General features: G+C 43.1%; 1 protein-coding gene across 3 annotated transcripts in view; it reads right to left on the reverse strand.

The window, feature by feature from the left end:
• The window catches only part of OCA2 (OCA2 melanosomal transmembrane protein), a 339,669-nt gene that overhangs the window by 224,172 nt on the left and 89,521 nt on the right, over positions 1-25,976 (reverse strand). For all 3 annotated transcript variants that reach the window (XR_009599263.1, XM_004004469.5, XM_060409587.1), the window contains 6 exons: positions 24,457-24,610; positions 11,630-11,701; positions 10,380-10,445; positions 7,375-7,431; positions 6,196-6,320; positions 847-985 (listed from right to left, as the gene is read on the reverse strand). Coding sequence is in view for 2 of the 3 variants with exons in the window: in XM_004004469.5 (XP_004004518.1) it covers positions 847-985; positions 6,196-6,320; positions 7,375-7,431; positions 10,380-10,445; positions 11,630-11,701; positions 24,457-24,610 (613 nt within the window). In the remaining variant the exon portion in view is untranslated. The remainder of the gene's footprint in view (positions 1-846; positions 986-6,195; positions 6,321-7,374; positions 7,432-10,379; positions 10,446-11,629; positions 11,702-24,456; positions 24,611-25,976) is intronic.

Consider the following 25,976-nt stretch of genomic DNA (forward strand, 5'->3'; position numbering starts at 1 on the left):
GCTCATGCAGTAAGACTGGTGAAGTATCACAGTTGGCTTTCAGAGCAACCAGGGAGTATTAAATTTAGCCAAAGTATCTAAGTTGTACCCTGAATCTCTAGAACACAGTAGGCCCACAAAATGCCCTTCAACACCTTAGAGCCATGAACTCTCAAAGGCTTAAATATTTTCATGAAAGACAGCAAATATACACAAACATACTAACACACTTCAGAGACACATAGGCATAAATATATCACCTATAATAAGTGACACCAATTTGAGAGCATTTTTATTGATACTTCAAAGAAGAGATACTGAGAAAATTCTAATGATCAAAGAATGACAAATCAAAATTAATTGTATAATTTAACTTTAACTCTAAGACAGGTAAAATACCATTTGCACTCTCTTTAATACTTTGCTTTTATTTTTGTTTACAAGGAATTACATATTAATAAGAGCTTACCAAAAATCCAGAAAGACTTTCATTTTCTCACCCTTATTTTTAAAAACTTAAGTTCTTCATCAATGAAGAACTTATTCATATACCTCAGTTGAAAAATGAGAGGGAGCAGATCATTTAGTTCTTGATATTGTTGGAAGAAACCTCAATTCCCATTAATATATTACAGCATATATGACTAAATAGAAAATGTAACCATTTTCTTAAAATTTTATCAGAATGAGAATGAAGTCAATTCAGACCACTACATTAGAGGATCAGTCACCTAACCTCCCACTCTCCAGAGGACCAAGAACACTCCATAAGAAGAAGTTATATCCGTGTTGGTAAAGTATTACTAAATGTGCAAGTAAGCTGGGGTCTATATGTATTGGAAACAGTGTGATTATAGTGATACATACCATCTTCCTCAACTCCTGGTTGGAAACAATAATGACATTTGGTGGGTCCCCAATGGCAGTGGCAGCTCCCCCAATGTTTGTGAAGATCACTTCTGCAATCAGGACTTGTCTTGGATCAAGGTTGAGCACCTCACACAATCTGTCATAAATGAAGGAAAGTGAAAACAGTCCCACTATCCATATTGTGAAAGGCACATGTGTGAGCTAAATATTTTCAAAGCACTTGCAGGTATAAGAAGCATGCACACACATACACACACACACACACACACACACACACATATCTATGAGAAAGGCAATGCTGAGGGGTAAACAATGACAACAGTGCTATAGAGCTACAGGATAAAGTTGACTCTCAGCACTAGACTTCTCTGAAAGTTAACACACAACCCATTTGAACCATCCATGTGAAAATACATTCCTGCCTCACCCCCACAGGTCTGGAGGAAGCACTCGGTGTACAGGCTCCCTTGCAGGGCAGGAAGTGGCACAGATGAATGCCTCTTTGCCACCAGACCCCTCTGAGTTAAGGTGGGGCTGGAGCACAAAGCACTGCCGCCCAGTGGCTCACACCACACCTGCCAACCTAGCTCCTTACTCACCTTACCTTTTCAAAAGCTGAGGCACTGTGCTTAATTCTAACAAGGAGTACACATTCTATAGCAGTGGCTTCCCACCTTAGCTAAACATTAGATTTGTCTGGGGATCTTAACAGTCTTGCTACCCAGCTCATGATAGAACAACCCCGGGTGATGAGCTTAAGCAGCAGCATTTACAGCTCCCCAAGTGGTCCACTGAGCACACAGTTGAGAAAGGATGCTCTAAAGAAAGTTCAGGGAAAACCTCATGGTGTCTCCTCCACCCACCCACTACATTGCCTACTTTCTTACAGAAGCTAGGATGGGTCTGGATGTTGGCAGCAAGGGGAGCCCCTGCTGCACTCAGGGACCTTTTTTGGTGGGGGTGCCCTGTGGCATGAGGGATCTTGGTTCCTTACCAGGGAGTGATTCCATACCCCCTGCAATGGAAGCTCATAGTCTTAACTCCCAGACCACCAGGGAAGTGCCTCAAGGGTCCTTTCTACTATCTTCTGGCTCAGAGTATAGCCAGCAGCTCTTCTGAGTAGGACTGGCCTACAGAGCTGTATAGAAGTTGAGAAGGGAGTTCGAAAAAGAGGATCAGACTCCAATCAACAGCAGCAGCTTTCAACTAAGGAAGCACTAGGCTCTGCTTTTAATAAGAAAAGGATTAGTCTGTGCTAATCAACAATGCCAGATTTGGATGTCTAACTATAAAGATGCTGTGCTGTGCTGTGCTTAGTCGCTCAGTCATGTCCGACTCTTTGCTCATGGACTGTAGCCCACCAGGCTCCTCTGTCCATGGGGATTCTCCAGGCAAGAATACTGGAATAAGTTTCTCCTCCAGGGGATCTTCTTAATGCAGTGATTGAACCCAGGTCTCCTGCATTTCAGGAGGATTCTTTACTATCTAAACTACCAGGGAAGCCCAACTCTAAAGACTAATGTTACTCAATTCAGACAGAGGCAGAAGAAATGTGATTAAGCTTAGAGAGTCACAAAGAATATAATAGTATAATATAAACAGTGAATCTGAGCACACCAATCATGAAAGATGCAGTTTGTATACTAATAAAAGGAATTGCTATTCCCACATAGCAATTATAGTGTGCTCACTCACCTAGAGCCAGACATCCTGGAGTGTAAGGTCAAGTGGGCCTTAGGAAGCATTACTACAAACAAAGCTAGAGAAAGTGATGGAATACCAGCTGAGCTAGTTCAAACCCTAAAAGATGATGCTGTTAAAGTGCTGCACTCAATAAGCTAGCAAATTTGGAAAACTCAGCAGTGGCCAAAGGACTAGGAAAAGTCAGTTTTCATTCCAATCCCAAAGAAAGGCAATGCCAAAGAATGCTCAAACTACCACACAATTGCACTCAACTCACACACTAGTAAAGTAATGCTCAAAATTTTCCAAGCTAGGCTTCAATAGTATATGAACCTAGAACTTCCAGATGTTCAAGCTGGATTCAGAAAAAAGCAATGGAACCAGAGATCAAATTGTCAACAACTGCTATATCATAGAAAAAGCAAGAGAATCCCAGAAAAACATCTATTTCTGCTTTATTGACTATGCCAAAGCCTTTGACTGTGTCAGAACAAACTGGAAAATTCTTCTTCAAGAGATAGGAATATCAAACCACCTTACCTACCTCCTGAGAAATCTGTATGCAGGTCAAGAAGCAACAGTTAGAACTGGACATGGAACAACAGACTGCTTCCAAAGTGGGACAGGAGTACGTGAAGGCTGTATTGTCACTCTGCTTATTTAATTTATATGCAGAGTACATCATGTGAAATGTTGGGCTGGATAAAGCACAAGCCAGAATCAAGATTGTCAAGAGAAATATCAATAACATCAGATATGCAGATGACACCACCCTTATGGCAGAAAGCAAAGAGGAACTAAAGAGACTCTTGATGAAAGTGCAAGAAGAGAGTGAAAACTGGCTTAGAACTCAGCATTCAAAAAACTAAGATCATGGCTTTTGGTCCCATCATGTCATGGCAAATAGATGGGGAAACAAGGGAAACAGTGACAGACTATTTTTTTGGCCTCCAAAATCACTGCAGATGGTGACTGCAGTCATGAAATTAAAAGACGCTTTCTCCTTGTAGGAAAAGCTATGACAAACCTAGGCAGCATATTAAAAAGTAGAGACATTAATTTGCTGACAAAGGTCCATCTAGTCGAAGCTATGGTTTTTCCAGTAGTCATGTATGGATGGACCATAAAGAAAGCTGGGCACCAAAGAATTGATGCTTTTGAACTGTGGTGTTGGAGAAGACTCTTGAGAGTCCCTTGGACTGCAAGGAGATCAAAGCAGTCAGTCCAAAAGGAGATCAGTCCTGAATATACATTGGAAGGGCTGATGCTAAAGTTGAAGCTCCAATACTTTGGCCACCTGATGCAAAGAACTAACTCATTGGAAAAGACCCTGGTGAGAGGGTAACAGACAGGATGGCTAGAGGGTCTCCAAATGACAGAAATAAGCTGCAAGGGTCACGTGTTTTTTATTTCTCTCTTAAGTGGCAGGAGGAAACAAACTACAAGGTCAGATTTTTTTCCCCTTCTCTATACAAAATTAAAAGGAGGTTTATCTTAAAATTCTGTGTTGCCATGACAACACCTGGCTCCACCTGAACTTAACTTCTCAAACCTTGAGCTAACCAATGCGTTTTTCTTATGGAAATGCTCTTCTTAAGCTATGTTAATGAACTATGTATTTACCCTGGACTCTCTCTTCAAGTCGGTTCTGCTTAAGACTCAAAACCTATCAGGGCTCAACAAACTTGTATATTTTACTGATACACTGTTCTCCTAATCTATGTTAATGAAACTATATATTTACTTGGAAACCTGCCTTTCTTCAAAATTCATGTCGATCATTTTGTGGCCTGGGATGATTCACCTGGTGCCAATGTTATCTCAAAATGTATGTTGTGGTTGAGAGACCTGGTGCCACTCTGAGTTTTGAATCATCTCCTTTCTCTAATTAAGAACTCACTGATAGGTATAGACTAGCAGGCAGGTATTGTTTCTACCCCCTTCTGATGTCTATGTCAAAAGCTTTCTCTATCTCTTTTACACTTTAACAAAACTTTATTAAATACACATAAGCTCTGAGAGATCAAGCCTCGTTATTGACCCCGAATTGAATTCTTCTCCAGAGACCATGAATCCTGGTGTCTAGATTCAAGGTGGGAGGAGAAGGGGACAACAGAGGATAAGATGGTTGGATGGCATCACCGACTCAATGGACATGAGTTTGAGCAAGCTCCGGGAGTTAGTGATGGACAGGAAAGCCTGGCATGCTACAGTCCATGGGATAGCAAAGAATCAGACATGACTGTGCAACTGAACTGAACTGATTCTCACATAAAATTACAAAGCCAATTCCTAGCAGAGTGAGGATGTAAACAAATCCCAGGAAGGCTGAGACAACCTTCAGTCATGCAAGCTGTACAGGGATGTTGAGAATCAGGGTCTGGCACATTGTGAGATGGTTTCAAACCACTGTCAGTAGCAGAGCTGCCCTGGTTGGAGGGTGGTAGGTGTGAACTGCCTCTTGCCCACTGAAGTGTCCAGGGGCAGGGTTGGTTTTAGCATATGCTTTATCCACCATTTACCCTCAGAAGAATTATAGCTCTGGATATTGGGAGGTGCTACACCTCCTGTGCAGGAAGGCTAAATCTAGTGTCTTGCCCTTCAAATCCATACTTGCACATGGACCATGACAATGCAGCCAGGCTTGCAGAAGCCTGGGCAACAGATTAACTCATAACACTGCAGGCCAATCCACGGGATGCTGCTAACCCTCTGTTCCTCTCCACCCTTCCTTCTCCTCTTCCTACTCCACATTCTAACTTACTCCTCCTCTGAGGGTCACTACTCTCCCAAACACCAAAGGCATCACCCAGAATTAGTCCTGAGCTCTGGAAGTAGCCCCTTGTTGATGACATTGAACTTGCTGAGTCTCATGCCTCATAAGCAGGAGAATCTCTTATCTGGTAGAATCCTCAGAACACTAGCTTGTTTTAATTCCTTTGATGGAAAACCCAGATCAGTGCAGCTGAAGTGAGTTGTCCTCAGCTGGAGTGAGGACATTTAGAAAAATGTCCTTACTACCTAGCTTCCCAGAAGCCACCAGGCATACCTGTAACACCTCTGTCTCTCTAGAACCAGCCAGCACCAGCACATGTTGAGTCTAAGCAGGGGAAGACCATGATATGCTAAGAAGCATCTTTAAAATAAAGGACATAAAGTCTAGATAAAAGTGTAGGTCCATGACCTTGGAAGGGGCTGCACAATCACAGGCTGAAGCCCAAGCCCCAGGAGGCTCCATGCAATCAGTCCCACAAATGAAATGGTTGGAATTAAAAGGAGCAAAATGGAATCAAACTGAATTTCTCTTTCCCAAAGTTACCTTGCAAGGCCTTGCCAGGCCAGGTCTTGCAACCCTCCAATAATCCCACAAGGATCCTGCCAGAGCAAGACAGTAGCCCCATCTCCTGCTCTCTGGCTGAGAACCCCATAAAGCCCATGGAGTAGAACTCCTGGCCCCTGATGCTCTGTCCCACAGGACATAAACATTTGTGTGTCCTGATTCCTATAGGCATTTCTGCAACCACTGCTACTGCCATCACAGCTGTGCAGTCAGAGCCACAGTCCGAGTGGATGTGCAGGTCAGACCCCATCATGTGGGAGGAGGGCAGCCAGCGCAGACTGCCATCAGCTGGCCTCATGTCCACACAAGGCCACTTTGCATACCTTATGGTCACGGGAGTGAAGAGGAGCACTGTTGTGACATTGTCCAGGAAAGCAGAAAGGACAGCAGCAACGAGACACAGCATGAAGATCATGGTCCACACTCTTCCTCGGGACAATTGGTATGCCTGGAATGTAATAAAGAAGAAGCTAGGACCAATGGGGCCAGAAAACAGATGCAACTTTTCATTAGGGACTCTAAGAACGAAGGGTCTAAATAAACACTACATGGTGGATTGAAACTTAGACCTACAAACTCCTAAACCTGCTGAGATAAGGCAGTAATGACTGGACCTGAACTTTTAAATCCATGCGGGCCTACACTCCTTCCTTCCAATTCTCATTTCAGTACCTTGAGATGGTCTATCTCTCATAAGGTGACAATCTGTCATGTCTGTATTTTTTACACACTCCTTTTGGTTGGACAGCCTGGGCTGTGACTTTGGGATTCACCTGACCCTAGAGTCTGCTGATCTTTGGGGATCTAGGGGTTGCTTTTAGTACCAAGGTATTGGGAGGAAGAGGCCAGATAGCTACCTGGGAGGTGCAAGATAGTGCACAAAATTGGCAAAAATCACGACATGGTTCTACCATTCAAAGTTTGGAAAGGGCTTCATAAATAACTAATTTTTTAAAAGAACTTTTCAGTTTCAAAAAAAAAATTCAAGCCCAGCCCTAGTTTGCATTAGTCTTTTCCTCCCAATTCTGATGATAGGATCAACACAAATTCTACCAGTCAGAAAATGGTGAAGGATTCCCCAGGGTCCCAGTTATAAAAATGAATGCTTATATGTTCAATGTCATAAAGTAATCATTGAAATTATTTCACTTAAAAGCAGAGTAATCAGAAACTGATGACTTAAAATATTTACTCTGAAGTGCAAAACAGTTTTGGTGCATAGCTCTCAACCTGCCAATTTGAACACCATCACACAAATAGTCAACTTGAATACTAGTCTCCTTGATCCTCTTCTTTGGTTATTTGTTGAGAATCTGAAAGTGATGCTCAAAGACACTTTATTTAGCATAGCAATTATACTCAGGTTTGCAGCAGTGATTTTGAAAAGGAGGACAGAATTTTAAAATATTTGCTTTAAAACATAGTTTTATTCACTATAAATATGTAATGGCAGAAAAAAGTATCAACTGATACATGACTATTAAATGCCACATCATACATACCTTTACAGCACAATAATCAAAAAATCCAGTTTCTGAAAATATGGCTACTAAGATCATCTATAGGGAAAAGAGAAAAAGGAGACAGGGAATGTTTCAGAGCACCATCCTGAAATGACATCAGTGACCACTTACACATCTGAGCTCTGGCCTCTATATGAAAGCTACCACCTCATCAAACGTCTCACTCTTTTGTTGAGTGTTGTCCACTTACTAACTCTGAATCAAGCCCCTTACTAGAGGATTTGCACCTTTACATTTGTCCAAGAGTATGTTCCCAAAGTACATTATCATTCCATCTGAACTTCACAGTAAACATCTGCGTTATAATTACTCTCTGACTTATAGACCAGGAAACTGTCAGGCAGAGAGGAAAAGTGACTTGCTCACAGTCACAAAGCTAGAAACAGGGCAGGAAATAGGATAGAATGTGGCCTTTTGCACCTAGGTGTTCACACAAGCAACAATTAAAAGTTTTAAGACTTTTAAACTGACTTAAATTATATATTTTTTTAACTGGCTTAAATTTTATAAGAGTAGTTACAATGAAATGAAGACTGCTGGGGGAAATATTAACAACCTCAAAAATGCAGATGACACCACTCTAATGGCAGAAAGTGAAGAGGAACTGAAGAGCTTCTTGATGAGAGTGAAAGAGGAGAATGAAAAAACTGGCTTAAAATACAACATCCAAAAAAACTAAGATCATGGCATCCAGTCCCATCATGTCATGGCAAATACACAGGGAAAAAGTGGAAATAGTGGCCGATTTTATTTTCTTGGGCTTCAAAATCACAGAGGACAGTGACTTCAGCTACAAAATTAAAAGACATTTGCTCCTTGGAAGAAAAGCTATGATCAACCTAGACAGCATATTAAAAAGCAGAGACATTAATTTACCAACAAAAGTCCATATAGTCAAAGCTATAGTTTTTCCAGTAGTCATGTACAGATGTGAGAACTGGACCACAAAGAAGGCTGAGTGCTGAAGAATTGATGCTTTCTAACTGTAGTGCTGGAGAAGACTCTTCAGAATCCCTTGGACTGCAAGGAGGTCAAATCAGTCAATCCTGATGGAAATCAACCCTGAATATTCATTGGAAGGACTGATGCTGAAGCTAAAGCTCCAATATTTTGGCCACCTGATGCGAAGAACTGACTCATTGGAAAAGACCCTGATGCTGGGAAAGATTGAGGGAATGAGGAGAATGGGGCAAAAGCAGATGAGATGGTTGGATGGCATCACCGACTCAACATGAATTTGAGCAAACTCCAGGATTTGGTGGTGGACAGGGAAGCCTGGCATGCTGCTGTCCATGGGGTTGCAAACAGTCAAACAGAGCCTTGAGCAAAAAAATTTATTTAATTCTCTGTACTTTGGTTTTCTCACCTTACTTCTGTATGTCTTATTCCCTCGTGAGGTTGTTGTGATAATTCAATAGAATTATGTAAACTAAAGTACTTTAGAAAATAATGGGCCCAAAACTGTGTTTCACAAAAACAGTGCAAAACAGCACAAATCTCTGCCTTGTCTGTAATGACCATCATTGTTCATCCTATCCAAATGGCCACTGTGAGGCCATTTATAGAGTGTGATGCTTCGCACCAATGGAAGCTACGCATGACTGTGAATGGGTAGGTCCTGTGTGGTCTTCCATTGTTGTGGTGAAGCTGTTACACATGTCTGCTGCCAGAACCACCCAAGAGAGACTGGAACTCAGGGACTGGGTGAGTGGTCCCATGGGTGGATGACGGGCAAGAAACAGGGTAAAAAAGATGGGGGTCTGGTTATACAGACTGTCTCTGGACCACACACACCCCGAAGTTCTATATAGAACCTTGTTGAACTGATTCTAACTGAGAAAAAATTAAACCATTCATTGTTAAAATCCAATATAACTGTACTGAGGATAATCAAATTAAAGTGAAGCCCTAATCCAATATGACTGTTGACCTTATAAGAAGAGAGGAGGACACAGACATGCCCAGAGGGACAATCATGTGAGGACTTGAGCAGATGATCATCTATAAGCCTCAGAAGAAACCAACACTGCAGACATCTTGATCTCGGACGTTAGCCTCCAGAACTATGAGGAAATACATTCCTGTTGTTTAACTCACCCAGTCTATGGTACTTTATTATGGCAATCCCAGAAAACTAATACACCAATCATTTAAGCTTTTTTTATAGCAAAAACTTATGAGATATCCGGTATGCCTTCTTTTTCCTTTCATATATCCAAACCCTATATACTTTTCCGAACCCAATACAAACATTAGTTTCTCTATAAAGCCTGGATTCAGAGCACTGACCTGAATCCCACACTGCATCCACAAAGGAGACAGTTACTTTGGATCAAATTGAAGCCTAGAGCAGCACAGCCCTCCTTCAGATCACTCAGCCACTGTGGGGTCTGTTCAAGAATACATGAGCCATTCCCACTGCTGTCCAGACCCTTGTCAAATTCCCCTTATTCAAATTAAATCTGTTTATGACTCATGTTCCACACTAACTCACTAGTGTGTCTTAAAATTCCCTTCCTACAGATTGATTTGGTGACACTCTTCATAGCATGCAGTAGAGTGGTCACTTGAAAATATGGTAAATTAACAAACTATTACTTAGGGACAATTTCTTCCTTTCTTCCTTTATCCATAAAATTAAAGGTACATTTTCAATCACTGAAAATTTTATATGGTTCATTTATTTAAGATATATCATTTTATATTTTAAGGACAGTAACTCAAAAAACTGCCAAATTTTCTCAATGGCAAGATTACTTCTCTGTTAGAGGCTTTAGGCTAAAATTTTCCAGCTAACCAACCAGAGCACCAATTACTCCATTCCTCATCAGGAGAAATTAGCTAGACCTGCAAACACTTCTCAATCAAGCCCTAACAGTCAAGCAGCACGGTGTCCTTAAGAATTAGCAGTGACAGCAGTAAAAGAGAAAGTCCCAGGTTACAGCAAACTTGGGGCCCAGGCCCACTGGGAGGACTGTCATTACCATGCCAAACAGCAGGGCCAGAGTCTCGAAATCAATCCACTCCACCACATGGGTCAGGCTGGGTCTCTGCAATCAAACCGCAAATTAGCCAGTTAGTCCTGGGCATCATCCTCCTGGTGATAAGCTGTAAACATGTGCACTTTACAGAAAACCCACTCATGGCCAGAGTTAAAAATCACAAAAATCACACCGTCCACTTGCCTTTGAAATCCTATTATAGCATTACTGAAAAACAGTCGTGATCCAAAGCATCATAACATCAAAACTACGCACTTGTCAATGAGAAAGGCAGACTTCTTAAGCCTGTCCCTGTCCCTAAGGGAAGGTAGGATCATGGGGAACTGGGAGCCCAGACTGGGAAGTGAGGACACTTGGAGAGTCTGGTTATTGAAAAAGGACTTCACAGTGGTCCAGAGATTTTCCTGCAGCACAAAGCATGTGCCACATCAATTATTTCCAAAATTAAATAACTACTACTACACTACTCGTTAACAATTAATCAAAATAACAGAGGTTTATGTGTAAGTTTTAGGATTCTGGGACTTTTTACCCTGAGAGTTAGTGTTTGTTTACACCAATTCTAGCCATAAAAAAAGAAAATAAATAACAAAGTCTCACATTATTTTTACTCTTTGGTTGACTGCCTGGCCTTTAGAAACATTTTTCAGAACAATCTCTGAAATTCCACAGTTTTTTTTCAGTCCCAAGTTCCATGTGTGCCAACTTGGAACACTGTGCTCAGTTCAGCACTGCTCCTCAAGCAACCCCAGGCCTCCAACTCCAGAGTATTTGGCCTCTCTTGCTTCTCTACATTCATTCCAATGTTCCTGCAGGATGGAACACGCTCAGATCCTGAGGGGACAGTATCACCTCACAGACATGCACTTCCGGGGACCTCCTGATGTCTGTCCCCAACCTCACTGTCTCCCACCCCTCTGCTCCAGCCAGGATGGCCTCCCCTGGTCTCCAAGGGCTGACAGCACATGTGCCTGGCTCTAACATTGCTCAGGCGCATGGCCTGGATGAATACTTGACCATCATGAGCTTTTCCTCAGCTAGGATGGGGTGTGTGTGATAAAGTCAAACGTTAGTTGCTCATCAATGCTATAAAGTTCATTAGTTCATGCCTTTAACAGGAAATGTGAAATAGTATATTAAAAACTAACCATCTAACACCTAATTATTGGACGGTCTTTGAAGTTGACATTCTATCAAATGCTAAGCCTTTGACTCAAAATGTTACAACTTACGTCACCAATCACAGCCAGTGCTGCTAATGCTGAAAGGGACCCCAACATGGCTGCTAGTGTTCTGTGAACAATCTGGAAAGAAGCATAGAACATTACTTCACTCTAATCCACAGGATTTTAAAACACACAGAAGACTTATTGGTATAAGTATATGTGAAGATTGGCCATTCTATACCATACCTATTGAAAGTGAAAGTGAAAGTTGTGTCCAAATCTTTGCGATCCCATGGACTGCACAATCCACAGAATTCTCCAGGCCAGAATAGGGGAGTGGTAGCCATGCCCTTCTCCAGGGGATTTTCCCAACCCAGAGATCAAACTCAGGTCTCCCACATTATAGGTGGATTCTTTACAAGCTGAACCACCAGGGAATTTAGGACAATAGATAAATCATAGTTTTCAAACTCTGGATGCCCACAACTATCACCAGTCTGCTTTCTAAAGAAAGGTGATTAAGGTGGTTATCTATATGTATTAAAAAATTTTTAAATTGTTTTGGGTTTATTTTCTGTTGGCAGGTCTTATTCCTTTTCTTGTGTTTCCTGCCTAGAGAAGTTCCTTTAGGATTTGTTGTAAAGCTGGTTTGATGATGTTGAATTCTCTTAACTTCTGCTTGTCTGGAAAGCTTTTGATTTCTCCATCAAGTCTGAAGAAGAGTCTTGCTGGGTAGAGTATTCTTGGTTGTAGGCTCTTCCTTTTCATAATTTTAAATATATCTGGCTTGTAGAATTTGTGTTGCTGCTGCTGCTAAGTCACTTCAGTCATGTCCGACTCTGTGCGACCCCATAGACGGCAGCCCACCAGGCTCCGCCATCCCTGGGATTCTCCAGGCAAGAACACTGGAGTGGGTTGCCATTTCCTTCTCCAATGCATGAAAGTGAAAAGTCAAAGTGAAGTCGTTCAGTCATGTCCGACCCTTTGTGACCCCATGGCCTGCAGCCTACCAGGCTCCTCCATCTATGGGATTTTCCAGGCAAGAGTATGGGACTGGGTTGCCATTGATCAGCTAATACCTTGATGGGAGTTCCCTTGTATGTTACTTGTCATTTTTCTCTTGTTGCTTTTAATATTTTATCTCCATCTTTAATTTTTGTCAGTTTGATTACTATGTGTCTCAGTGTGTTCCTTCTTGGGTTTATCCTGCCTGGGACTCTCTGTGATTCCTGAACTTGGTTGACTATTTCCTATCTCATGTTTGGGAATTTTTCAAGTCTTATCTCTTCAAATATTTTCTAGGGCCTTTCTCTCTCTCTCTTCTCCTCTGGGACCCCTATAATGCAAATGTTGGAGCGTTTAATGTTGTCTCAGAGGTCTCTTAGGCTGTCTTCATTTCTTTTCATTATTTTTTCTATATTCTGTCTGTGCCAATGATTTCTACCATTCTGCCCTCCAGGTCCTTTATCCATCCTGCCTCAGTTATTCTGCTATTGATTGCTTCTCAGTTAAGTTCAGTCACTCAGTCGTGTCCGACTCTTTGTGACCCCATGAATTGCAGCACACCAGGCCTCCCTGTCCATCACCAACTCCCAGAGTTTACTCAAACTCATGTCCATCGAGTCAGTGATGCCATCCAGCCATCTCATTCTCTGTCATCCCCTTCTACTCCTGCCCCTAATCACTCCCAGCATCAGAGTCTTTTCCAATGAGTCAACTCTTTGCATGAGGTGGCCAAAGTACTGGAGTTTCAGCTTTAGCATCAGTCCTTCCAATAAACAGCCAGGACTGATCTCTTTTAGGATGGACTAGTTGGACCTCTTTGCAGTCCAAAGGACTCTCAAGAGTCTTCAACACCACAGTTCAAAAGCATCAATTCTTCGGTGCTCAGCCTTCTTCACAGTCCAACTCTCACGTCCATACATGACTACAGGAAAAATCATAGCCTTGACTAGACGGACCTTAGTTGGCAAAGTAATGTCTCTGCTTTTCAATATGCTATCTAGGTTGGCCATAACTTTCCTTCCAAAGGGTAAGTGTCTTTTAATTTCATGGCTGCAATCACCATCTGCTGTGATTTTGGAGCCCCCCAAAATAAAGTCTGAAACTGTTTCCACTGTTTCCCCATCTATTTCCCATGAAGTGATGGGACCAGACGCCATGATCTTCGTTTTCTGAATGTTGAGCTTTAAGCCAACTTTTTTACTCTCCTCTTTCACTTTCATCAAGAGGCTTTTAGTTCCTCTTCACTTTCTGCCATAAGGGTGGTGTCATCTGCATATCTGAGGTTATTGGTATTTCTCCTGGCAATCTTGATTCCAGTTTCTGCTTCCTCCAGCCCAGTGTTTCTCATGATGTAATCTGCATAGAAGTTAAATAAGCGGGGTGGCAATATACAGCCTTGATGTACTCCTTTTCCTATTTGGAACCAGTCTGTTGTTCCATGTCCAGTTCTAACTGTTGCTTCTGAACCTGCATACAGATTTCTCAGGAGGCAGGTCAGGTGGTCTGGTATTCCCATCTCTTTCAGAATTTTCCACAGTTTATTGTGATCCACACAGTCAAAGGCTTTGGCATAGCCAATAAAGCAGAAATAGATGTTTTTCTGGAAGTCTCTTGCTTTTTCCATGATCCAGCGGATGTTGGCAATTTGATCTCTGTTTCCTCTGCCTTTTCTAAAACCAACTTAAACATCAGGAAGTTCACGGTTCACGTATTGCTGAAGCCTGGCTTGGAGAATTTTGAGCATGACTTTACTAGCATGTGAGATTGTGCGGTAGTTGAGCATTCTTTGCCATTTCCTTTCTTTGGGATTGGAGTGAAAACTGACCTTTTCCAGTCTTCTGGCTGCTGCTGAGTTCTCCAAATTTGCTGGCATATTGAGTGCAGCACTTTCACAGCATCATCTTCCAGGATTTGAAATAGCTCAACTGGAATTCCATCACCTCTATTAGCTTTGTTTGTAGTGATGTTTTCTAAGGCCCACTTGACTTCACATTCCAGGATGTCTGGCTCTAGGTAAGTGATCACACCATCATGATTATCCAGGTCATGAAGGTCTTTTTTGTACAGTTCTTCCATGTATTCTTGCCACCTCTTCTTAATATCTTCTGCTTTTGTTAGGTCCATACCATTTCTGTCCTTTATCGAGCCCATCTTTCCATGGAATGTTCCCTTGGTATCCGTAATTTTCTTGAAGAGATCTCTAGTCTTTCCTATTCTGTTGTTTTCCTCTATTTCTTTGCATTGATCACTGAGGAAGGCTTTCTTATCTCTCCTTGCTATTCTTTGGAACTCTGCATTCAAATGGGAGTATCTTTCCTTTTTTCCTTTGCTTTTTTGCTTCTCTTCTTTTCATAGCTATTTGTAAGGCCTCCTCAGACAGCCATTTTGCTTTTTTGCATTTCTTTTCCATAGGGATGGTCTTGATCCCTGCTTCTAGTGTATTATTTATTTATGTTTGTTCTTTAGTTCTGCTAGGTCTTTGGTAAACATTTCTTGCATCTTCTCAGTCTTTGCCTCTATTTTTTTCTTCAGGGTCCTGAATCATCTTCACTATCAATATTCTGAATTCTTTTTCTGGAAGGTTGCCAATCTGTACTTCATTTAGTTGTTTATCTGGGGTTTTATCTTGTCCCTTCATCTGGGACATAACCTTCTGCTTTTTCATGTTAATTACGTTTCTGTAATATGGTTTTAGTTTTAGTCACTGTAAGACTGTAGTTCTTGCTTCTTTTGTCTGCCCCATGATGGAGGAGGCTAAGAGGCTTGTGTAAACTTCCTGATGGAAGGGACTGGTGGTGGGAAAAACTGGGTCTTGCTCTGGTGGGCAAGGCCTTGCTCAGTAAAGCTTTAATCCAGTTATCTGCCGATGTGTGGGGTTGCCCTCCCTCCCTGTAGTTTTTTGACCTGAGAAGACCCAGCCCTCAAGTCTATGGACTCTATGGTCCAGTTAATGGTGACCTCCAAGAGGGTCACCATTAGACCTCAGGGGGACCTTCCCAGACTGCCGCTGCCAATACCCCCATCACTGTGGTGACCCCCTTCTGACCCATGCCTCCACAGGAGGCCCTCCAAATCTAGCAGGTCATTTTGGTTCGGTCACCTGTGGAGTCACTGCTCCTTTCCTCTGAGTCTTGATGAGCACAAGGTTTTGTTTGTGCCCTCCAAGACCAGAATCTCTGGTTCTCCCAGTCCTGTGGAAGTCTTGTAATCAAATCCTGCTGGACTTCAAGGTAAATTCCTTGGGAATTCCCAGTCCCTTTGTCAGATCATCAAGCTGGAAAGCCTGATGTGGGGTTCAGAACCTTCACAACAGTGGCAAAAGCTCTTTGATATTACTGTTCTCCAGTTTGTGGGTCATGCACCCAGCAGGTATGGGATTTGATTTTACTGTGACTGTGTCCCTCTTACTGTCTTGCTGCAGTTTCTTCTTTGTTTTTGGATGTGAGGCATCAATTTTTTTTTCCTTTGGAAGGTTCCAGTGCCCTTCTGTGGATGGTTATTCAACAGCTGGTTGTGATGTGGTGCTCTTGCAGGAGGAGATGAGTGCCCACCCTTCTACTCTGCCATTCTGAACTGGAAGCTCAGCAATCACTTCTTTAAATTAACTTTCTTCCCCCTTTTCTCACTTGTCCCCTTCTAGAATCCAGTTATCCTACATGAACATCTGACAGACAATGAAGGTTTTCTTTGCTCTTTTTCATTTTCTTCTTTGGTCTCCTCTGATTGGGTTATTCAAAGTTCCTTTCCTCTTGATCACTTATCATTTTATCTTCCATTTGGTCTGCTCTGCTGTTGATGTTCTATTGCATTTTCCATCTTCCTCACTGAGTTCTTTAGCTCCAGAATTTCTGTTTGTTTCTGTTTCATGATTTCTATTCATTTGTTAGTTTCCTCATTTTGTTCGAGTGTTGTTTTCCTGATTTCACTGAATTATCTTTTTGTCTTTCCTTGTAGCTCATTGAGTATCCTCAGTATAACTATTTTTAATTTATTTATTTATTTTAATTGAAGGCTAATTACTTTACAATTTTAAAAGTTACACTCTATTTACAGTTATTACAAAATTTTTGCAATAGTCCTCATATAGTATAATACATTCTTGTAGCTTATCTTAACACCCAAGAGTTTGTACCTCCCACTCTCCCACCCTTATATGTTGCCTCCACCCCCTCCCTGCAGGTAACCAGTACTTTGTTATCTGCATCAGTATAGCTACTTTTCATGCTTTATCAGCTAGATAGCAATATTCTGTGCCTTTGAATTAACTTATTGAATGACTGTTGTTAACTTTGGTGATGATATATTTCCTTGATTTTTCATATTCCTTGTAGCTTTACATTGATGCTTTCTCATTTGAAGTAGCAGTCAGTTAGTCAGTTAGTTCAGTTGCTCAGTCATGTCCAACTCTTTGCAACCCCATGGAATGCAGCACGCCAGGATTCCCTGTCCATCACCAATTCCTGGAGCTTGCTCAAACTCATGTCCATCAAGTCAGTGATGCCATCTAACCATCTCATCCTTTGTTGTCCCCTTCTTCTCCTGCCTTCAATCTTTCCCAGCATCAAGGTCTTTTCCAATGAGTCAGTTCTTTGCATCAGGTGGCCAAAGTATTGGAGTTTAAGCTTTAGCATCTGTCCTTCCAGTGAATATTCCTTTAGGATAGACTGGTTAGTGTCTCCTTGCAGTGTAAGGGACTCTCAAGAGTCTTCTCTGACACTACAGTTCAAAAGCATCAATTCTTCAGCATTCAGCCTTCTTTATGGTCCAGTTCTCATATTTGTACATGACTGCTGGAAAAAACTATAGCTTTAACTACATGGACCTTTGTTGGCAAAGTAGCAGACATCTCCTCAAATCTTTATTAGTTGTATTCAGGTGGGATATACTGTTTGTTTGTTCTGTTACACCGGATACTTTCTCTGATCTCCTGTGGACACACCTGCTGCACTCTTCTTGCTCCTTCTTATGACAGAATTTGTATGCTTTTATGTGTTCTCCAGCTCTGCAGCTCACCAGGCTAGCTGCTGGACAAGCCCCTTTTATTGGGGCTACTACTGACGGTGCTATAGCTCCAGTTCTCCTTTGCCCACGGCTGGCCTGTTTTCTGGCAGCATTCCATCTACTGTTGATCAACAGTGCTCTCACCACCACACAGAGGGCATGTGCTAGGAGCCACTACCAAGGCAGTGGGGGGAGACAGGGGGAGGCTGGAGTTAGGGATGGCTGCAGGCCTTGGGGGGAGCCTAGGATGAGCTTCTCCAGGTCAAAGATCAGATTTCCTGCTGAAGTGCTGAGTGCAGTCAGCAGGAAATGTCTTCCTTTAATGCCCTTTGATAGTTTCACTTGACTCTTTCCTGACCTCCCTCCCTGCGGGCATGGATGCCCTGCCTGAGTACTCTGGTTCTGGCAGAGAGAAGTTGGTTCTCTTCCTGCATCCTGCACAGCTGGGGAAGCCAAGCACTTACTCCCTGTCAGCTAGTTCAGCCTGATGGAGTGTGGCCTTAGGAGAGGGGCAGTGCTGACCATGGTCCTATTACCCTCTCCAGTGTGTCCTAACTTGTATTGTTTTCCTTCAGTGATATGCTGCAATTTCCTCTCAGAAAGGCTGGGCTTCTACAGACTCTCTCCTGTTCCTGGGTATCTGCTCAGGTTAGCACTGTCTAGGTTTTCCCTGATAGCAGTCAAGAGAGATGAGGTTGCCATTGCTGGCTCCTGCTGGTTTCACAGCTTAGGCTAGTGTATGTTTGCTTATTATTGGATGCACAGGCAGGAGAGGCTCCTCCTAGGTCCTTTGAATCTCACTGCTCCTACAGAGGTACTTTTTCTTTGTGGATGGATGCTTAGTTAGCTATCAGAAAAGGAGGACAAAAAGGAGGGCTAGCTCATGCTGCCATGATGCTGACATCATCTCCCAGTTTACATTTAAATGTTCAGAACGTGAGATGGTTGACTAATCTTCTTCCTTGGGCTACTTTGGTAAATGTAAGGATAAATAAAGTGCAGGGAGACTCATCAGAAGAATGAGCTACCTAAATATCTGAAGATATGTGGAATTCCCATGGCTGCCATTTCTGCCCATGTGGTGTGCTGGCTGCTGTACACTGTCCCCAAGCAGCTGTATGCCACTGCTTGTGTGCCTTGCTCTCTAGGGACCCCATGTGAGCTCTGGGAGCCTTTGCTTTGTGTCATCTCATATAAATTCTCCTGGACTGGGGAGCACTGAGCAGCAGGAGCACCTCTGTTTAAGGAGGGGCTGCTCATGGAAGGAGGGACCTGTGCCTTCTTGAGCCCATCCCCTCCCAGTACATGAGGGCAATGGCAGGAGCCAACTGATCCAGTGACAGGTGAAACACTGGTGGTGGGTTTCCTAGACGTTCTTCGGTTCTGAATCCTGTGTTTCTAAAAATTCCCAGGACAGTGTACAAGTGGTACAGTTCTGGGCCTTGAATTCAGTACCACTTTGTGTTTCATAGGCATTTTAGCTCTTACAATGTGCGTCCAATTGAAGGCCGTGTTTTCCAATTGTTTCTTACTGCCATGATGTAGTAGGATGATTATCGGCTTTTTGATGCTAAGTAAATTCTCCACATTTCACTTTCTTCATCTGCAAAACTTAGAGAACTTTTTGGTTTGTAGGGCATGAACTGGCTGTCCCTTGAGGTGACACCCTACCTCTCTGTGCCCTGGTATAAGACCTGGGCTAGCTCCTATTTTCCTGGGCTGGGTCTTGTCTGCCTATGAGGTAGTAACAGTGCTCTGCTTGCTGCACTCTCTTCCAGGTGGTCCTCTTTCCACCCTCCCTTATCTCCTAGGAAGAGGGTGCTTTGGCCTTTTTGAAAGTGGCGGACCTTGCCTGCTTGTTCTTCCATGTGAATGCATTCTTGTCCTTGTGCATGGTGAACTGCCCACCCTTCCCTCTGAAGTCAGATTTGGTTGTGAACTCTGTTCTGCTTGTTGGGATATGAGAAGAGAGACTCCCCCTTCTTCTTGCCTCAGTGGTGCCCAGGTGAGAAGCAGCCTGGGTCTCTTATAGATTACAGTGAGCAGAGGCCTGTTGACCACATGTGCAGATGCTGAGAGGCTGGCTGGAAGCAGGAGGTGACCATATCCCTACAGGGAGGGGTGGTGCCTTCTCCTTCTGGTGCCAGAGCCCACTGAGCCTGGTTCTCACATAGCTGGAGAGAATCTCATGACTCTTGCTGAGCTGGGGACCTACCTTGGGGGAGCACCGACTGCTGCACTTCTCACTGCACTGCCACTGGAGGGAACTTCTGGCATCCTTTGCTATTCTGGAGTCTCCTTTGAGAATGTTGCCATGAACCATCTCCTTTCATCAAGGGGTCCAGTTTGCCTAAGAAGCTGCATAAGGAATGAAAGAGGGTTCACCTGCTGGCCAGTGGTGTGGGAGGGCCTGGCAACAAGGGTCTCTACTCTTTCTCCCCCAAACCCTACTGCTCTTGTGACTATTCCTCTTGCCCAGGGTCTTCTGTGTGTAGGAGAGGCAGGGGCCATGTCTGAGGGGTGGGCCAGCTGCCACCTCACTGGGGGTTGTCTCATCACTCTTTGAGGTCTGAGTGTCAAAGGCACTTCACATAAGAGCAAGCACACCCACTTTCTTCTCAAACTCATCTGTTGTTTCCACCTGTGATGGTTTGGCAGGGTCTGTATGTTACCAAACAAATCGCCTCAGCATGGGTGCATTCATGTGTCTGTGAGGGAAGGGTGGTTTGGGGATGGCACCCAAGCTAGGCTGTGTTGGCGTTTCTGATCCCAGAGTAACCCACAGTGCTGTCTGTCCTCTGTGTGTGCTAAGCCACTCAGTCATGTCCGACTCTGTGCGACCCCATGGACTGTAGCCTGCCAGGCTCCTCTGTCCATTGGATTCTCCAGGCAAGAATACTGGAGTGAGTTGCCATGTCCTCCTCAAGGGGATCTTCTTGACCCAGGGATTGAACCCACATCTCTTATGTCTCTTGTATTGGCAGGCATGTTCTTTACCACAAGCGCCACCTGCGAAGGCAAGGTAGCAGGAGAGGGAGGGTAGGAACAGCTGAGACCACCTGTGCACATCTGGATTCTTTGAGAGTTAGGAGAAACAGTCATGTCTAATGCGATATTTTCTTATTTCTTTTCTTTTCTTTTTTCATTGGAGGAAAATTGCTTTACAATGTTGTGTTGGCTTCTGCTGTACAATAACACAAGTTAGTCATTATATAGGAGAAGGCAATGGCAACCCACTCCAGTACTCTTGCCTGGAGAATCCTATGGATGGAGGAGCCTGGTAGGCTGCAGTCCACGGGGACACTAAGACTCGGACACAACTGAGCGACTTCACTTTGACTTTTCACTTTCATGCCTTGAAGAAGGAAATGGCAACCCACTCCAGTGTTCTTGCCTGGAGAATCCCAGGGACAGGGGAACCTGGCGGGCTGCCGTCTATGGGGTCGCACAGAGTCGGACACGACTGAAGTGACTTAGCAGCATATATATATATATATACACACATATCTCCTCTGCCTCTTTAGCTTCCCTTCTCTCCCCCATCACACCATTCTAGGTCATTACGGAGGCTGGGCTCACTGTGATATATAGCAGCTTCCCGCTAGCTATCTATTTAATACATTATAGTGTGTATGTGTCAACGCTACTTCCTCAATGCATCCCACCCACTCATTTCCCTGCTCTGTCCACAAGTCCATTCTCTATGTCTGCAACTCCATTCCTTCCCTACAAATAGATTCATCAGTATCATTTTTCTAGATCCCATTTATATACATTAATGTATGATATTTGTCTTTCTCTTTCTGACTTACTACAACAGATTCACATCCTTTCCTTTATATCCGGCTGAGTATTGTACCACATCTTCTTTATCCATTTCTCTGTTGATGGACAACAAGGTTGCTTCCATGACCTGGCTAATGGAAATAGTGCTGCAATGAGCACTGGGGTAGATGTCTTTTTGAATTGTGGTTTTCTCAGGGTATATGCCCAGTAGTGGGATTCCTGGGTCATGTGGTAGATTTATTCTTAGTCTTTAAGGAATCTCCATGCTGTTCTCCATAATGGCTGTATCAGTTTACATTCCCACCAACAGTGCAGAGGATTCCCTTTTCTTCCCATCCTGTCCAGCATTTATTGTTCGTAGATTCTTTGATGATAGCCATTCTGACAGGTGTGAGGTGATACTTCATTGTAGTTTTGATTTGCATTTCTCTAATAATGAGTGATGTTGAGCATCTTTTCCTGTGTTTATTTGCCATCTCTATGTCTTCTTTGGAGAAATATCCGTTTAGGCCTTCTGCTAATTTTTTGATTAAGTTGCTTGTTTTTCTGATATTGAGCTATATGAGCTGCTTATATGCTTTGGAGATTAATCCTCGGCCAGTTGCTTCATTTGAAATTATTGTCTCCCATTCTGAGAGCTGTCTTTTCACCTTGTTTACAGTTTCCTGTAAATAATCCAACCAGTCCATCCTAAAGGAGATCAGTCCTGGGTTCATTGGAACCCAGTTCATTGGAAGGACTGATGTTGAAGCTGAAACTCCAATACTCTGGCCACCTGATGAGAAGAGCTGACTCATTGGAAAAGACCCTGATGCTGGGAAAGATTGAGGGCAGGAGGAGAATGGGACAACAGAGGATGAGATGGTTGGATGGCATCATCAACTCAATGGACATGGGTTTGGGCGGACTCTGGGAGTTGGTGATTGACAGGGAGGCCTGGCGTGCTGCAGTTCATGGGGTCGCAAAGAATCAGACATGACTGAACAACTGAACTGAACTGAACAGTTTCCTTTGCTGTGCAAAAGCTTTTAAGTTTAATTAGATTCCATTTGTTTTTATTTCGACTACTCTAGGTGGTAGGTGTTGGAGGACATTGCTGTGATTTATGCCAGAGTGTACTGCCTATGTTTTCCCCTAAAAACTTTATAGTTTCTGGCCTTATATTTTAGTCTTTAATAAATTTTGAGTTTATTTTTGTGTTCTGTGTTAGGAAGTGTTCTAGTTTCATGCTTTTAACATGTAGCTGTCCAGTTTTTGCACACTACTTATTAAAGAGACAGTCTTTCTTCCATTGTATATTCTTGCCTCCATTGCCAAAGATAAGATTCCCATAGGTACATGGGTTTATCTCTGGGCTCTCTATCTTGTTCCATTGGTCTATATTTTTGTTTTTGTGCCTGTACCATACTATCTTGATGACTGTAGCTTTGTAGTATAGTCTGAAATCAGGAAAGCTGGTTTCTCCAGCTCCATTTTTCTTTCTCAAGGTTGCTTTGGCTATTTGGGGTCTTTTGTATTTCTGTACAAATTGTAAAATTTTTTGTTCCAGTTCTGTGAAAAATGCCGTTGGTGATTTGATAGGGATTGCATTGAATCTTTAGATTGCTTTGTGTAGTATGGTCATTTTCACAATACAGATTCTTACAATGCAAGAACATGGTGTATCTCTTCATCTGTCCATGTTCTTTGATTTCTTTTATCAGTGTCTTATAGCTTTTTGCATACAGGTCTTTTGTCTCTTTAAGTAGGTTTATTCATGAGTTTGAGTGAACTCTGGGAGTTGGTGATGGACAGGGAGGCCTGGCGTGCTGCAATTCATGGGTTGCAAAGAGTCAGACACGACTGAGCGACTGAACTGAACTGAACTGATTCTTAGATATTTTATACTATTTGTTGTGATGGTGAATGGGGTTTTTTCTTTAATTTCTCTTTTTGATTTTTCATTGTTAGTGTATTGGAATGCAGAGGATTTCTGTGTATTAATTTTGTGATTATAAAATCACCTCAACAAAAACCTTGCACAGTACGTCTCAAGCAGCCTGCCCTTAAACAATGCCACTGGAGGAAGTAATGTTTTCTGTGGCTCCTTGAGGAGGAAACTGCTCAGAAACTTGCTCCTGGATTCCTCCAGACTCTGCCTGGTCACAGAGTGTGTGTGTGATCATAGTAACCCTGAAACAATAATAATATTGGGGGGGGGGACAGAATAGAGCTGCCCCAGAATAAATGAGACAGAGCAACTAAATCCATGGATGGACCTTGTTGGACAACTAGGGGCTCAACCTGCTGAAGCCAACATTCCTCACAGACAGATCAGACAGCCTCAGGGAATTTCAAGAATTTTCCTGGTCACTCCCCCCTCAGATCACCTCCTTGAAGCTCCAGGGCACTTTTCATATTTTGAGAAAACACACCCCTTTACTTTCACCTTCACCTCCTGATCCTCCAGGCTCAGCCCAGTGGAGCCAAAAGTCCCATCTGTGTGTTGCTGTAAATCTGGTTTCACAACTAAAACAACAATGGACCTGCCCAGTCAGGCAGTGTCTGTACTTTGTTTCATGCTATTGAAGGTATAGCCACACTTAAAATTTCCCAGAAACACTGAATAGATGGGACATGAAATCATTAGGCTAATTAGCTGAGTTGATAAACATAGCAGATAATAATCCTTCCCCACACATAGCCCAAGGTCTCCAAGGTCCTCATCATGCATACAATCCTATGAAGCAAATAGGGGGTATTTTAACATGCCCATTTTACAGACCCTGATTCTCAGAAAGTTTCAACACTTGTCCCTTCAGGGGCATTCTGTGTGAGCAGCAAATCGAGGGTGAGAAAATCATGTGCACATTCAGTTTTCTCAATAAAATTTTTCTAGTGCCTGGCAAAACTCATCTTGCATATGGCAACTGCCAAGATTCAGCAAATATTCCAGTACAGAGCAATTTTCTACCTAGAATGAGGGAAATGTTACTTTTTAGGAAAGACACTGTTTCAATTCGATTCAAATGCAAGACTGAGCCCATCCCTAGCACCCACCATGTTAAAATACACTTACCTGTGGGCACAGATAAACCCAGGAGAGCAGGCATGCAAGTTACCTCAAATATAATTAGCACGTAGACCCCAGCGAGGATGACCGCAGCAATGGTCACTTGTGCTTCAACACTTGCTCGGAGGTACTGATGAGTCATCAGAAGGGGAACAATCTGGGTCTGCTGGAGGGAGGCGTGGACACTGATGGAAACAGGCTCTCTGAAGAATGAAGCAAATATCATACCACTGATAAAGGAAACAGACCTGACATCAACCATCAGCACTTGCTCCCTCAGCTTTCTTCCCAACACCAGTCGCCCATGGCTATAACCAGAGCCTGAACCGATCTCAGAGTGCCTAACCTGCCAGATGAGGAGCCCTGAGCACAGGCAAGCCACGTGAATATATACACAGCCTCCACATAGCCAGGCCCCTCTGACATAGCTCCTCAGCCTCCCTCAGTCATTGCCTGCCTCACCACAGTGCCACCAGTACAGCAATGAACAGGAGCAAGAATGTTCACAGTGGTTCAAACCATTTAATTTTCCATCTTCCTCCTCACCACACATCTGATTGCTTTGTGCCCATGCTAAGTCACTTCAGTCATATCTGACTCTGTGCAACCCTATGGACTATAGCCAGCCAGGCTTCTATGTCCATGGGATTCTCCAGGCAAGAATACTGGAATGGGTTACCATGTCTTCCTCCAGGGGATCTTCCCGACCCAGGGGTCGAACCTGTGTTTCTTATGACTCTGGTATTGACAGGTGGGTTCTTTACCACTAGTACCACCTGAGAAGCCCATGCTAACAAATCGCAAATGCAATGATTCTCGCATGTGAGAAATTTGGAAAAGGGTCATGTGCAACCTGAGAACAGGTAGTCAGGTTGTCACTAATGGTGGGAAAACACCAGGAACAAGAAGCATGCAGATCAATAGTATGTGGCCTGGTGAAAATAAAGACTCTAAAATTTCAGTAACTGCTCTGAGCTGTATTGTGCCCCCTCAAAATTCGTATCTGGACATCCTAGTTCTCCATACTTCAGGATGTGACTGTATTTGGAGATAAGGTCTTCACAAAGGTGATTAAGTGAAAAACAGTGACACCAACATGACTGGTATCCTTGTAAGAAAAGGAATTTGGTGCACAGAGATGCAGAGGGATGACCACGTGAGGACACAGGGAGAAGACAGCATCCACACACCAAGGAGAGGGGCCTCAGGAGGGACATACCCTGCTGACAGCTTGAGGAAATAGATGTCTACTGTTTAAGCCACTTGTCTGTGGTATTTATATAAGCAGGCCTAGAAAACTTATATAGTAACCAAAAGTACAGACTTAAAAATGGAGTGGCGTTACAGAAAAAGGAATTCTAAGATATACTAGAATTCCCCACTGTGTAGCTTCATGATATTAAGGAATTTAAAGTATCAGCTGTAAAACATAGTTTGCTTCAAAATGGGCTCTGCAATCTTACTTCCTGACACCTGTGGTTTTGATGCCTGCCACACACTCATGCTCACTGGCTACACAAAAGGAGCAACTCCAAGCCCATAACTTGCCTAGCTATTCATAACTGGAGT

Source organism: Ovis aries, chromosome 2 (genome assembly GCF_016772045.2).
Source record: "Ovis aries strain OAR_USU_Benz2616 breed Rambouillet chromosome 2, ARS-UI_Ramb_v3.0, whole genome shotgun sequence".
NCBI classification, from domain to species: Eukaryota; Metazoa; Chordata; class Mammalia; order Artiodactyla; family Bovidae; genus Ovis; species Ovis aries.